The sequence below is a fragment of the Cetorhinus maximus genome, chromosome 2 (assembly GCF_964194155.1).
Source record: "Cetorhinus maximus chromosome 2, sCetMax3.hap1.1, whole genome shotgun sequence".
In the NCBI taxonomy this organism is placed as follows: Eukaryota; Metazoa; Chordata; class Chondrichthyes; order Lamniformes; family Cetorhinidae; genus Cetorhinus; species Cetorhinus maximus.
This window is the reverse complement of record NC_135880.1, coordinates 131910638-131925495: the sequence shown is the minus strand read 5'-3', so window position 1 is coordinate 131925495 and position 14858 is coordinate 131910638. Positions and strand designations below refer to the sequence as shown.

At 43.2% G+C, this 14858-nt stretch overlaps 1 protein-coding gene across 1 annotated transcript in view; it reads left to right on the top strand.

Moving 5' to 3' along the window:
• mtap (methylthioadenosine phosphorylase) overlaps positions 1–14858 on the top strand; it is a 212922-nt gene that overhangs the window by 53517 nt on the left and 144547 nt on the right. The window contains exons 3-4 of the mRNA XM_078569460.1: positions 3053–3111; positions 9319–9486. Of these exons, the coding sequence (XP_078425586.1) occupies positions 3053–3111; positions 9319–9486 (227 nt within the window). The remainder of the gene's footprint in view (positions 1–3052; positions 3112–9318; positions 9487–14858) is intronic.

Genomic DNA, 14858 nt, shown 5'->3' with positions numbered 1-14858 from the left:
TAACAGAAAAGACAAAAGAACTTGGGTACAAGGTAAAGAAACACATGCAAGATCTTCTGGCTAGACTCTCGAAGGGAGGGCTAAATCATAATGAGCTATGACTTGTCTCCTGCCCAAAACCTGAAACTGCTGTATTCCTGTAGCTGGAACACGTACGAGATCTAAATGCGTACTAGTCATAATTCATCAGGTTTGAAGGACACTCTCAAACATAACTTGGCTTCTGTAATGATTCACCTCTTTTGTACAAATCATTGGAGACACCGGGAGTGAAACCCATTTGGAACACAAGTTATATACTGCTGTTTATGCTGAACCACGCTTTTAATGAAGGTACCTCTTTACGTAACTACTTTGGTTTGAATAGAGTTTATCAGGCAGCTTACCATCTCTGTGTAATCAACATGTTTGATAAATTAAATTCCAAGTTTCTGTAAAAAAAAAGCCCAAACTTGAATGTTGTTCAGATCTTGCTGCGTGGGCACAGACTTTTCCAATACCCGAGGAGTTGCAAATGGAACTGGACGCTTCACGATAATCAATAAATATCCCCACTACTGACCTTATGTTGGAAGGAAGATCGTTGAATAGGCAGTTCCATGCAGTGGCCATATCCAACAAGAGAGAATGCAACCATCTCTCCTTGACATTCAGTGACATCACCATCGCTGAATCCCCAATTATTAACATCCTTAAAGTTAATTCTAATAGCGACTGAGCACATGCGTAAGGAGCTATTTCACAGTGATGTCAGTCACTGAGAGGCGATGAGTGTGAAGCATCTCGGAGAGTAGCTCCAGCTATATGTCTTGGTCTTATCTAACCTTTGTAAATCGTTATCAGGTAGATAAATGTTTTTTTCAACAAAAGACCATTACCTCGAGCAAAATCTCTTTTATAGTAAGAAGCCAACAGATCCTGAGAAACTCTCAATAGCAGAACTTGCTTTTTAAGAATTACAATATCACATGAGTATATAGGGATGTGGATGTAACACCTTGAGACTTTTACCTACTTGAGCGGTAAAAGATTTTTGGTTTAATTCATATTATTATTGATATAAGGTTAGGCTCAACTAACAAAGGATTATCTCCCAGAGATACGCAGGATGTTTAGAATGTTAATGAGGATGATAGGGAAACCAGTAGTGCCAGCCTTTACAGCCATTAATAGACTGTTTGCTTTAAAGCTAATCCAATATGCAAAGCAATGAGATTTCCAACCTTCCACGACTGTGTTCTTCCAGTGGGGCTGCCAGGGCTCCAAAGAGGGCTGGCGGCATTGGGAGCCCACCCATTATACTTATTAAGATGGTAAGCACAAGGCAACCAATTAAGAGGCCAACTCAGGGAAGATTGCATCATTGTTCCTGGTAAATGTGGGCTTGGGACCCCCATTTGATCCTTACACTGGGGTCCCAAAGCCCACAGGAAAATGCAGCCCTTTCTGTCCTGTGTTCAACTGACAAACGGTCCAAACTTAATATTTGCTAGTTAAGAAGAACCGTTGAGAGAGGGCCCGGAAAACTGGTGACCGTGTGATGAGATTACTCAGTAAAGCTTTCCAGATGCTTTTCTCACCCTAGCAGATTGGGGCATTTGCAGCAAAATAGCCAGAGATTGAAACATGGTCCTACACTGGGGATAATCTGGGGGTGGCATTTCAGGGCAAACAATTAGTTCTAATTTTGGGCAAAAGCTCTTTGACCTGTAACATTGGCTGAAATTTATCAAAGGGCAGGTTATCCTGGCAGTGGGATAGAAAGGGTGGTGGGACTTTGGGTGGCATTTTACTGGTGGCAGCCAATTGAGAGGCCTTTGCCAGGACACCAGCTGGTTGAGGGCGGCAGCCCACCTCCAAGAGCAGCTCGGTAGACTTGGCAACCACACTGATGGAAGTGGCAGCTGCCGAGGCTGCAGGAAGAAGAGGCCACCTCCATACTGAGAGCCTTCAAAGGCTTGGTAAGATTTTTCTATTTACCGTGCAGAGACAGACAGGCTGACCTGGACAATTGAGAAAGGTGCACATTACAACAGTGTGGCACCGGAGCTGTGGCAGTGGCCATTGCCACTGGGATACCCCTCTTTGGGCCATGGAGCGGCCATAAAGGAGGACTTCAACTCCCAGAAACGTGCTGAGATGCTGCCAAGGTTTACCTGGCGGTTTCCCCACATGGTGGTGACCCTTCCCAACTCCAGTAAAATGCCAGCAGGAGTGGGAAGTGGCTCTTAATTGGCAACTTAATTGGGTTAACCGGTCACCTTGCTGAGGCGGTGTCAGCTGTGGCTCAGTTCATAGCACCCTCGCCTTTGAATCAGAAGGTTGTGGGTTCATGTCCCGCTCCCGGAAACCAAGAACTGTGAATGTACTCGAAAGAGTTGAAAAAGACCCTCCTGCCACTGCTGATATCCTGTGGCAGTGGGAAGACATCAGGCTCCCTTCCTGATGCCTTCCTCCATCGTTTTGTGTGGCGTCCTGCCTCTCACTTGGTCGCCAGAGGGCTGGTAAAATCCACCCTATTATTTCTCTCCACAGACCTGCGTATTTCCAACATTTTCTGTTTCTTCTTCAGATTTCCAGCATCACCTTTTCAATTATTCCTACTGATAAGATTACTGAATTTAGACCAAGGTGTGTGTGTGTGTGTGTGTGTGTGTGTGTGTGTCTCTCGCTCGCTCTCGCTCTCTCGCTTTAACTTGTTATCATCAACTTCACAGGTCTACATACCACTCCACATGTCTCTGTCAAATGCTGCATTGATTCTGTGGATGGACAATGTTGTAACGAACTTCTGAGAGGGTGGTGGAGGCAGGTTCAATCGAGGTTTTCAAAAAGGAATTGGATTGTGTAAGGTTATGGGGATAAGGCATGGGAGTGGGACTTCGTAGTACTGTAACTCTGCACTGTAACGATCCTGTGAATGAATGCAAATTTTAAAAGTTGAGCACAGACCAATGATAGGGCATTTGACAAGCATATTTTAGCATACTTGTCCAACTGTGGGCAGTGGTTTGTTTGTCTAACACTTGCAATTCTTCTTTTTCATAAATAGCCTTCAGATGCCCTGATACTGGGGAAGATCAAAAAGGTTCATTGTGTTCTCCTTGCTAGGTAAGTTTTTTTATTTAAAAAAAACCAAATTCAGTTCTTGGGTATTGACTGTAGTCTGCTTTATTATTTCCTGAAAATCAACTACTGATTCATTTAACAAACATACTGTGTTTTCATTGCACAATCAAATGAATCTAATAGTAAATACCCTGGGGAATCAAGAATGAATTCCGGTTCAGGTGACAGTTCTGATTGGCAGGGGAGTGGGCTCTTTCAGAGAGTTGGCATGGGTGCAATGGACCAAATGATCGCCTTCGGTGCTGTATCATTCTATGATTCTAAGCCAATTAAATCCTTCTTAAAAAAAATATAGCGTTGGATGATTATGTCTAGAGAATAGATTGAAGATTTTATGGATACATTTTGGTTTGGTATGGGTTAATAGTTTATAAAGCACAAAGGGGCACCTTGTTAAGGATGTGACAATATTATCTGTAGGACAATCAATGCTTTGGCTTCTGGGAAATTTCCTTAGCTTAATTACCTCACATAAATTGAATTAGGTTTAAAGGTTATGAGATAAATTCTGTGATTCATTTGGTATGCATAGCCTTTTCTCACTCCATACTTATATATTCTTCTGAAACACTTGAGAAAACTAGAGAAACAAGACAAACCAAATTATCCTGTATTTCAAATAGTCTTTATGATTTATGTGCTGCTGCTTCGCTGAGTATTGTAACAAGGTCAGATACCGTCTCATATGTGATTTTAAAAAAATAAATAAATGAGGGATGTATTCTTCAGAAGTGATGCAAAAAAACCCCACCTGTTAACTAGCAATCTTTTTTTTTCCCCTTTTCATTAGTGAAGAAAATTTGGTGAGAAATAACCTGCCCAGATAATTTTTATATTTCAACAAGTAATAAGCTAGAAATTGTGCTGTTTTCAGGGGTGGGAAACTGACGCAATGAGAGGTGAAGCAGCAGGAATTTGGGGCTGAAGCTACTCCTACTGGACCTCTCCCCTTTTTGACTGATGAACTTGGATTTTGGATCGGGGCATTGTGACATCCCTTTTTGAGGGTGGGGCTGTTGGGAACCCACTCTCCCTGAAAATCCTGCCGATTCCACTTCCTGTTGTGAAGCGCTGTTTATGGCTCTGCCATTCTGTTTTAAAATGGCAGTCAACCCAAGACAGCCTGTCCCCACTTTTTTCAGGTGGCAGTTGTTAATGATTCAGTTGTTCCCGTTTATATCTCCTCTAGACCCATCTCGTGTTTCTTGACTAGTCCCATTACTGTCTCTTTTGCCTTGCAACATCACCTGTTTTGTCATTTAGTCTCTCCTGCCTTTCATCCTATCGCGGACCTTGCTGTATGTTCTTTCATTCACTCCTTTCCCTTGCCACTTTCTCTGTATTTGTTTAAAACCTGTTACATTTCTAACTTTTTCCAGTTCTAATGAAATGCCATCGACCTGAAATGTTGATTCTGTTTTTCTCTCCACAGATACATCCTCAGCTGCTGCGAATTTACCACATTCTCTGGTTTTATTACAGATTGATTGCTGTTTTGCTATGGTTAAACCAGAGTGGGTTCTGCAAGTTTTCAATTTTATCCAGCCCACCAGTCCTTCCACTCACTCCCATCCTATTGGAATGATAGGCTGGTGCTCCAAAATCGCAACAGATCTAAGGGAAATGTGTGCCACTACCACATGCACTGATAACTGCTCTTTTTCCTTTCAACACCCCATTTCCGGGTGTTATGATGAGTCCACTGTGCCACACTTTGCATATTGGAGCCCACGGAATATAAATTTAGGCTAACATTCTAGTATCCCCAACATTCTTTGCACTTGGTGTGATCAAATTAAGAACCAGTATGTCATTTTTCACCAAGATCTTGGCAGAGGTCTTAAAATTGTACAGCAGGTATTGCTGCATCCCTTTTGAAGACACTTTCTTGATTTGAAAATAACTTATATATGCAGACCGCAGAAACATAGAAATAGGAGCAGGGGTAGGTCATTCGGCCCTTCAAGCCTGCTCCGCCACACAATATGATCATGGCTGATCCTCTATCTCAATGCCATACTCCTGCCCATTCCCCATACCCCTTGGCACCTTGAGAGTCTAGAAATCTATCTATGTCTTTCTTAAATATATTAAGTGACTTGGCCTCCGTAGCCTTCTGTGGTAGAGAATTCCACAGGTTCACCACCCTCTGAGTGAAGAAGTTTCTCTTCATCTCAGTGCAAAGTGGTCTATCCCATATCCTGAGACACTGACCTCTTGTTCTAGACCCCCCACCCGGAGGAAACATCACCCCTGCATCCATTCTGTCCAGCCCTGTCAGAATTTTATGCGTTTCAATGAGATCCCCTCTCATTCTTCTAAACTCCAGTGAATACAGGCCTAGTGGGCCCAATCTCTCCTCATACAACAATCCTGCCATCCCAGGAATCAGTCTGGTGAACGTTCACTGCAGTCCCCCTATGGCAAGTATATCCTTTCTTAGGTAAGGAGACCAAAACTGCACACACTGTGCCAGGTGTGGTCTCACCAAGGTCCTATACAGCTGCAGTAAGACACTCTTGCTCCTATACTCAAGTCCTCTTACAATGAAGGCCAACATACCATATGCCTTCTTAACTGCTTGCTGCACCTGCATGTTTGCTTTCAGAGATTGGTGTACAAGGACACCCAGGTCCCTTTGAACATCAACATTTTCCAGTCTATCACCATTTAAATAATACTCTGCCATTCTGTTTCTCCTACTGAAGCGGATAACTTTACACTTATCCATGTTATAATGCATCTGCCATGTATTTGCCCACTCACTCAACCTGTCTAACTCGCCTTGAAGTCTCTTAACATCCTCCTCACCACTCTTATCCCCACCAGGTTTCGTGTCGTCAACAAACTTGGAAATATTACATTTTGTTCCCTCGCCCAAATCATTGATATATATTGTGAATAGCTGAGGCTCAAGCACTGATCCCTGCGGTACCCCACTAGTCACCGCCTGCCACTCTGAAAAAGACCCATTTATTCCTACTCTGTTTCCTGTCTGCTAACCAATTCTCAATCCATGCCAATATATTATCCCCAATCCCATGTGCTTTAATTTTACACACTAACCTTTTATGTAGGACTTTATCTAAAGTCTTCTGAAAATCCAAATACACCACATCCACTGGTTCTCCCTTAGCTATTCTGCGAGTTACGTCCTCAAAAAACTCCAGTAGGTTTGTCAAACATGATTTCCCTTTCATAAATTCATGATGACTTTGTCTAATTCTGTTGCTATTTTCTAACTGTCCTGTTATCACATGCTTTATAATAGATTCTACTATTTTCTCTACCAAATGTCAGGGTAACTAGTCTGTAATTTTTTCTCCCTCCTTTTTTTAAATAGTGTGGTTACATTTGCCACCTTCCAATCTGCTGGGACTCTTCAGAATCTACAGCATTTTGGAAGATGACAACCAATGCATCCACTATTTCCATGGTCACCTCCTTTACTACCCTGGGATGTAGATTATCAGGCCCTGGGGATTTATCGGCTTTCAATCCCATTAATTTCTTCAGCATTTTTTAGTAATGCTAATTTCCTTCAATTCCTCCTTTTCGCTAGACCTTTGGTGCCCTAGCATTTCTGGGAATTTATTTGTGCTTTCCTCCGTCAAGACAGAGCTAAAGAAGTTGTTTAATTGCTCTGCCATTTCCTTGTTCTCTATTATAAATTCTCCCGTTTTGGACCGTGAGGGACCTATATTTGTCTTCACTAATTTTTTTCTTTTAGCATACTTTTATAATCTTTTACAGTCTACTTTTATGTTCTTTGCAAGCTTACTCTCATTCTCTATCTTTCCCCTCTTAATCTATCTCTTGGTCCTCCTTTGCTGAATTCTAAACTGCTCCCAGTCCTCAGACTTGCTACTTTTTCTAGCAAATTTATATAACTCCTCTTTGGATGTGATACTATCCTTGATTTATTTTGTTAGCCTTGGCTGGGCTGCTTTCCCTGTCTTGCTTTTGTGCTAGAAAGGAATGTATAACTGTTGTAATGTTTACATTCATTCCTTAAATATTAACCATTGCTTATTCACTGTCATGCCTTTTAATGAAGTTCCGCAATCTATTGTAGCCAACTCACGCCTCATACCTTCGTAGTTTTCTTTGTTTAGATTTCGGATCCTAGTTTCAGATTGGACTACTTCACTCTCCATCCTAATGAAAAGTTCTATCATGTTATGGTCATTGTTCCCAAATGGACCCTGCACAACAAAATTATTAATTAAACCCTTCTCATTGCATAATACCAAATCTAGGATAGCCCGTTCCCTCGTCGGTTCGTCGACATACTGGCCTAAAAAACCATCTCATACACACTCCAGTTACTCACAGCATTATTGCTAATTTGGTTTGTCCAGTCTATATGTTGATTAAAGTCACCCATGATTACTGTAGCACCCTTATTACACGCATCTCCATTTTCCTGTTTAGTGCTGTCCCCTACCTTATCACTGCTGTTTGGAGGCCTATAGACAATTCTCACTAATGTTTTCTGCCCTTGTTGCTCCTTAGATCTACCCAGACTGACTCTACATCTAGATTTCCTGAACCAATATACTCTCTCATTATTGCACTAACAATGCCACGCCACCTCCTTTTCCTTTTTTTGGCTGCCCTTCCTAAATATCAAATACCCTTGGATATTCAGTTCCCAGCCTGGTCACCCTGCAGCCATATCTCTGTATTTGCGATCATATCCTACCCGTTTACATCTATTTGCACTGTTAATTTGCCTACCTTATTGCGAATATTCTGTGCATTCAGACATAGTGCCTTTAGAGTTGTCTTTTTAACATTTTGCACATCTTTTTATTTGTACTATGACCCCATTTCCTGCTGGTCCTTGTTTCCTCTGCCTTCCACTTTTACTTTCTACTTTTCTGTCTTTCATTCCTATCCTTGTTTCCCTCGCTTGCATCTCCCCGCTCAAATTCCCATCTAGTTTAAACCCTCCCTCTCAGTATGAGCAAATAACCCTGCGAGGATATTGGTCCCAGTCCTGCTGGGGTGCAACCTGTCCAACTTGTACAGGTCCTATCTTCTCCAGAATCAGTTCCAAAGCTTCAGGAATCAGAATCTCTCCCTCCCTCCTACACCATCTAATCAGCCACGCATTTGTCTGGCCCAGTCTCCTATCCCTGATCTCGCCAGCAAGTGGCACTGGGAATAATCCTGAGATTACTACCTTTTGAGGTCCTACTTTCTAATTTATTTCTTAGCTGCCTATAGTCTGCTTTCAGGACCTCATCCCTCTTTTTACCTATGTCATTGGTACCAGTATGAACCATGACCTCTGGCTGTTCACATCCCCCTTCAGAATGTCCTGCAGCAGCTCAGCGATATCCTTGACCCTGGCAGCAGGCAGACAACATATCATCCTGGTGTCACATCTGCAGCCACAGAAGCGTCTATCTGTTCCCCTTATGATAGAATTCCAAATTGCTATTGCTCTCCCACAGATACTCCACAGTGACTCCAGGCGCAACTCTTGCTCTGAAACGCGGATTTCGAGTAGCTGCAGTTGGAGACACCTCCCGCACACATGGTCGTCCTGGACACTGGAAGTGCCCCTGACTTCCCACATTGCACAGGAGGTGCACTCCACTTGGCCGAGCTGCCCTGCCATGACTTACCCTTAAATTACTCCGTTTACTCTTACTTCCCTTGGTTTAGAGAATATTAAGGACAGAAGAAATACTCACCAGGTCCTATTTACCAAGGCCACCGCTCTTCTTACTGAGAAAGGGTAGAAAATGAAAGGACCCCTCCTTCCCTCTTCAACAAACTCCCTAACTCACCAAACTCCAACTTAAGCACTCTAATACAGCCCAAAGCAGCACTCCTGTGCAGTACCCATGATAGAAGCTAACAGTAAATGGAATATTAAAGCATAATTCATCGTCTTTTTAAAATGTTAATGCTGTGTTAGTGTTTTCCGATCGAAAATGGCGACAGAAGAAAAGGTGAACTGTGTTCTGTGTTTCAGCAGAAATGAGCAGAACATAAAAAAATTTCCTCTATTATAGAAAAAATTGGAACTCAATTAACAATTGGATATAAAGTTTAATGTTGCACAAGGACTTTATACTGTCAGCCCTTATCCATAATTTTTTTTTGTTGCAGAACATGTGATGCATTTATCACCCACGGCAGGGTTTTTATAATTCAATTTCCTTTATTATGTAGACATGGGAGGGGACACACTATTATGCCAACGCATGTCAACTTTCAAGCAAACATCTGGGCATTGAAGCAGGAGGGTTGCACCCATATTATTGCTACTACTGCCTGTGGCTCTCTGCAGGAAGAAATCCAGCCTGGGGATATTGTCATAATCGACCAATTTATTGACAGGTAATTTTAATTCTATGCTATTTGTAAAGCAGATGTCAAAGTTTGAATGTGGACGTAATTGTTGAGCATTCCAAATTGGGGTGTAACATACTGTGTATTGTGGTTATTAAACAGGGAAAAAAGTGACAACCAATCAGGGCTGCAAGCAAATATTTTACCTCTTGATTTTCTGTATGCCTTCAGCTCCACATCATTATCAGTAGCCCACAGGTAAAATCTTTCCAAAGAAATAAAGAAGAATAGTCTGTCTTAACCCCTTCATAATTTTTTTTTCTTTAGATTGTATCTACAAGGGTTCTCATTTCACTCCCCCTCCCCCTCGTTCATTGTCCATTTTGAGCAATATACGATTCAGAGACAGTGGCCCAGATTTTCCCTACCGAGGCAGGTAGCTCGAGTCAGGAAATTTCCCAGTTTGCCCTGCATTCTTCAGAAGAAAAACCTTGAGTTGCAGGATTTTCGATCTGGGGGGTGGGTGGAGTGGGGGGGGAGGGGGGAGGGGGGTGGGGGAAGTGTGGGATAGAATTGGGCCCACTGCCCCTGGACGTTGATCAGAGGTGGTCCCAGGGGCTGCTGAGATCTGAGGCAGGCTGGTTAAAAGGCCCAACTTGGTTCTCGTCCCAGTGGTTTTGTTACATTTTAGGCCATCTAGTCCTCATCACTCATACCCTCACCCACTCCCCATGCCACCTGCATGCCACTCTAATGCCAATCCATGTCGTTCCCCCCCACCCCTATTGCCCCCATGACAACTTAATGCTGAGTCATACCAACCCACCCACCACCCTTGGCCCTTGCAACCTCCATGCGAACTCACCCAGTATTCACCATGGGCAGGCCTCTGAAACCATGTTGAGATGAAACAAAATAAAGAAATAAATTCCTAATACAGCCTTCACAATTTTAAAAGAAACACTACCATTGATGAAAGCCCAAACAAAACTCTTACTTCTCCTCCAGTGCTTAATCAGTTATAAAAACCAAAAGACCTCTATTTGTAACCCCACATCAAAGACAGCTAATCCTATAATAACCTCTTTGAGCTGTCAATCAAACTGTGAACTTAGAACCCCCACCCCTTCCTACTGAGATAATTGTAGCTTATGGAAATCAACCAAGCATTGCCCTTAGGCAAATATCAATAAACAGCTATTGAAACTGCTAGAACAGAGTTTTCTCAACTCTCTGTCAGGACAACCTTTTTAAAAAAAAAAGTTCAAGGACTGGGCACATAAATGACTTCACATTATGACAGTTATACAGACCTTATCCACCCTTCAAGAGCCTTTACGTTACTCCATAAATTTGTTATGGCCACGCTATGGGTTAGGGACTAGCTACAGTGAAATCGGGGCCTGTTTGAACTCAGCAAGGAGTCCCTCGTCCCAGTCCCCTTTCTTCTACCAGCAAAAAATAGGAAGTGTCAGAAATGGGGCCAGGACATCTGAGCCCATGTCCCACACACCATTTTTAAAGGTCCAGGGCGTCTCCATGACTCGACACGTGTCCATGCAGCGTGTTTAATTGCATGAGAATCTGAGTGTGCTTCTAGTTTACAAAGCATTTCATTTTTTCAGTCTCCACTGAGAATTTGGTTTGTTTTAGTAAATTTTCAGTGAGTTTGTGGGAGGAGAATACCTTATGGTGGTCTGTGGTAAGATGTGGACAACATACGAGGCGACCATTACAGAGCAGTTTCATTTGTAGGACTGAGCTTGGATGAGAAATACCACCATTTAGAATTGCAAACCATAACTTTCAAAGTTGGCTCTGGAAGAGGTAGCTTTTGGATCCACTAAACCCAAGAACTAACTCCTGGTTGGGCATCACTACCCTTGGCTATCTTCCTTTCTTGTTGTTTAAATCTGCTGCCTCTGCAATTTAATTTCCTCCCTTCTCCTTCCCACTGAATTTATAAGGGGGGAGATGAACAGAAAAAATAGGCAAAGGAGCAAACTAAACAGTAGTGGGACATAAAAGTGAAACAACCCAATCTTGAATATAAGAGAATTGGAACCAAAGCATAACAAGAGGAGGCAGTAAAAGAAATTCAAAGGAATTCTTGTAGCTCACCAAATATGTTCATCAATCTAAATGTTTCTGTAAAAAAAAATCCTAACCACCTGCTGCTTTCATCAAGGTGACATCTTTCTGATGCTATGATATGTCCCATTGTGCTTTGCAGCAGACTACATATTTGCTAAACTTCCTCGTTTTTTCTGTGCTGAAAAGCTTCTTTTATATTAGTCAAAGAAAACAAGCGTCGCAAAAATAGAGCTTTGACTATAGTATAAGGTGTTTGAATCACTGGTAACTGTATATTTTGGATTTTGCTGTATTCTGCTTATATCACTAAATAAATGGATGTATAAGTCATTAGAAACTTGCCATATCTTCATCAGTTTACAGGAAATCCATACATTAAAGGCATTGCACCTAGATTTGTTTTGTGGCAGTTTAAGTTGAGAGTGGAGAGCCCTGGATGTAGGAGGTCCAAATCTGTTTCACAGATTTAATATAGCATTAGCTCGTGATTGTGTCCAGAATGCTGGCTCATTCAGGATGTGGTTTGATCAGTTTTATTTCTGTAAAACCACTTTAAACCAAGTGTGACATGGTAATGAGATTTTGTTTATGAAAGCTGCACCATCTGTACCAGTTAAATGAGCGGGGAACTCCAACATTTGTAGTTTGAAAGGAAGACACTTCTTTGCTGGACAGAACCTTATCAGTTGGTGATTTATTTTACAAGAGATTTTTCTTGTAAAATAAATATTTCTGATTGCCGTTGGATAATTGGTAAACCAGTCTTTCAGATTTCCACAGCTTGTTTCTGTTTATTTTCATTCGTTCTTGGGATGTGGGCGTCGCTGGCTAGGCCAGCATTTATTGCCCACCCCTAATTCCCCTTGTTCGGAGGGCATTTAAAAGTCAAACACATTGCTGTGGGTCTGGAGTCACATGTAGGCCAGACCAGGTAAAGATGGCAGATTTCCTTCCCGAATGGACATTAGTGAACCAGATGGGTTTTTACGACAATTGGCAATGGTTTCATGGTCATCATTAGACTTTTAATTCCCAATTTTTTTTTAAATATACAATTGAATTCAAATATTACCAGCTGCAGTAGTGGGATTTGAACCAGGTTTCCGGCGCATTACCCTGGCTCTCTGGATTACCAATCCAGTGACAATATCACTACACCACTGCCTCCCCTGAAGAACCTTGTTTCATTTGAATTCAGGTTTTCAAGAGATGTGCTTTTTAAAAAGAAAATACCTGAGCTTATGATGGCGCCATGGGGGCAGGGGTGGGATATTTGAGAAAGTTCTTGCTCTGGAAGTGTTCAGAGGGAGCATGCTGCCTAAAATTTTCCTCACCGGCTGTCCTGCTGAAGCACCGCGGGCTTTGTTAAGAGTTTGAACATGATGTACTCCTCACTCTGCCTTACGTTTCACCTGCAGTTTACCTGCAGCTTGCTTTGCAAGACAAATTCATTGATTAGTATTCCAAAGGAAGCCCCAGGAGTAGGAGAGAATTGTTCATATTTTCATGGTAATTGGGTCACTAAGGGTGCGGGACACCACTGATGGAACCCATGTGACCTCATAGGCTCCTTTCTGGAATGCAGTGGCATTTATGAATAGGAAGGGGTTCCATCCAAGCAACATGTGTGTTTCATATGACCATCTGGGTCTACATCATGCAGGTAGATGGCAGGTACTCTGAAAGCAGCCACAATGCATTTAGTCACTGAGAGTCGCTAACTGCCCCAGGCTCACCCATCATGGGAGAATGAGGAGAATGCCTCCTGGAGAGCAGAGATATCCTTTTGAGCCATGGTGCTGGTTTGAAATGCATGAAGTATTACAGAAAATATAATAAGCCCTTGTCTCCACAAAGACACAAACCGAAAGGTTTTAATGCATACTAAAACGATGGGTGGGATTTCCTGGCATGAGCCATGGCGGGCAGAAGCAGAAAATATTGCGAGATTAGAAAAATCAGTTTACCGCCATCGTAAAAGCAGTCCAGGGTTGCCCGCTCCAGCCCTCAATGGCGGGTCCCGTTTCCCGCTGCGGCACACCAGGAACCATCATATTAAAACATTTGCATCTCATTATAAGGGCTGCTTGCCAGAATAATTCCCCCCCCCGCCCCACACTGGATCAAGAGGGCGCATCGTGCCCAAATAGACCGATGCGTTTCACAACGATGTATAAGCGATATGCAACTGGTGACCTGCACCTTGCTTGTGACTTTGAGCTTTATTTGCCTACTTTGCATGGCACAGTGCTCAGGGCAACTCGGACTCAGTGCCAGGTGTCGCAGCCAGCACCATGTCACTTTTTCAGGGCTGGTGTCAGAGGCAAGTTTCTACCTACCAGACTAGCGGTAAGGTGGGGTTTTTAATGTGCTGCAAGGCAAGGCCTCCACTGGGGAAGGGGGGAAACTGGCCTGATGCAAGGGAAGGGGCCACAGGGCAAGGAGTCCACTGGGGTAATAGTTGGAAAGGTTGCACTCAAACGCCATGACTTGGAGGGGTGGGGGTTGTTGGGGAAGTGTCCTCAGCGCCAGGCTGGGGTGGAGGAGAGTAGAATTTACATAAGTGATTTTGGGCCATAATGGGAGGATCGCTGAGTGAAGAAGCACTTCACTATTGAGCTTGCAAAGGCTGTCCTTGTCCCAGTCCAGGGGGAGGGCATGTCAGTCCAGTCTCTGTCGTACCCAGGATGTTGTGTGTAAGGCATTGTTGTAACATCACACGCCTAGGTCTGTGGGGTGACTGGCATCTTTCTGGGCCGCAGATGGCACACTCAGGGGAGGCATCTGCAGCCTTTAGATGGGGGAAAAGGTATTGTGGGGGCATTAGTGTGTCAGCAGGTGGGAGGGCGGTGTATATGTCAAAGCGTGCAAGTGTCTGCAAGATGGGGAGGGATGAGGTCCACATGGGGCATGGGCACATTTACCTTACCATGTTCTGGGGTTAATATAGGGATATCCACCACCATCACAATGGGATCAAGGAATACAAGAGGAGAATTGAGGGAGGGAAAACTGAACATTAAACTCCTGCAGGACGGTGAGAGAGATTTCCACACACTTACGGGGAGGGTCCAAGCTGGTCTGATAGTGAGACCACAGCACCACCATTTTCCAACCTGTAGCGATGGTGCAGTACAAAATTAAAATGAGATACTCTGCTGGTGAGTGCTTCAAGGGCCGATTGGAGGGCATGTGCATGGACTGGAGGGGGCTGATTAAAGAGGCACCCAACTGAACTGTGTATTCCCAGATGAGGGGAGATGCACAGCTGAGACATGTTAGGAGCCTTTCAAAGACAGTGCAGGGAATCAGGAAGGTGGAGCTAC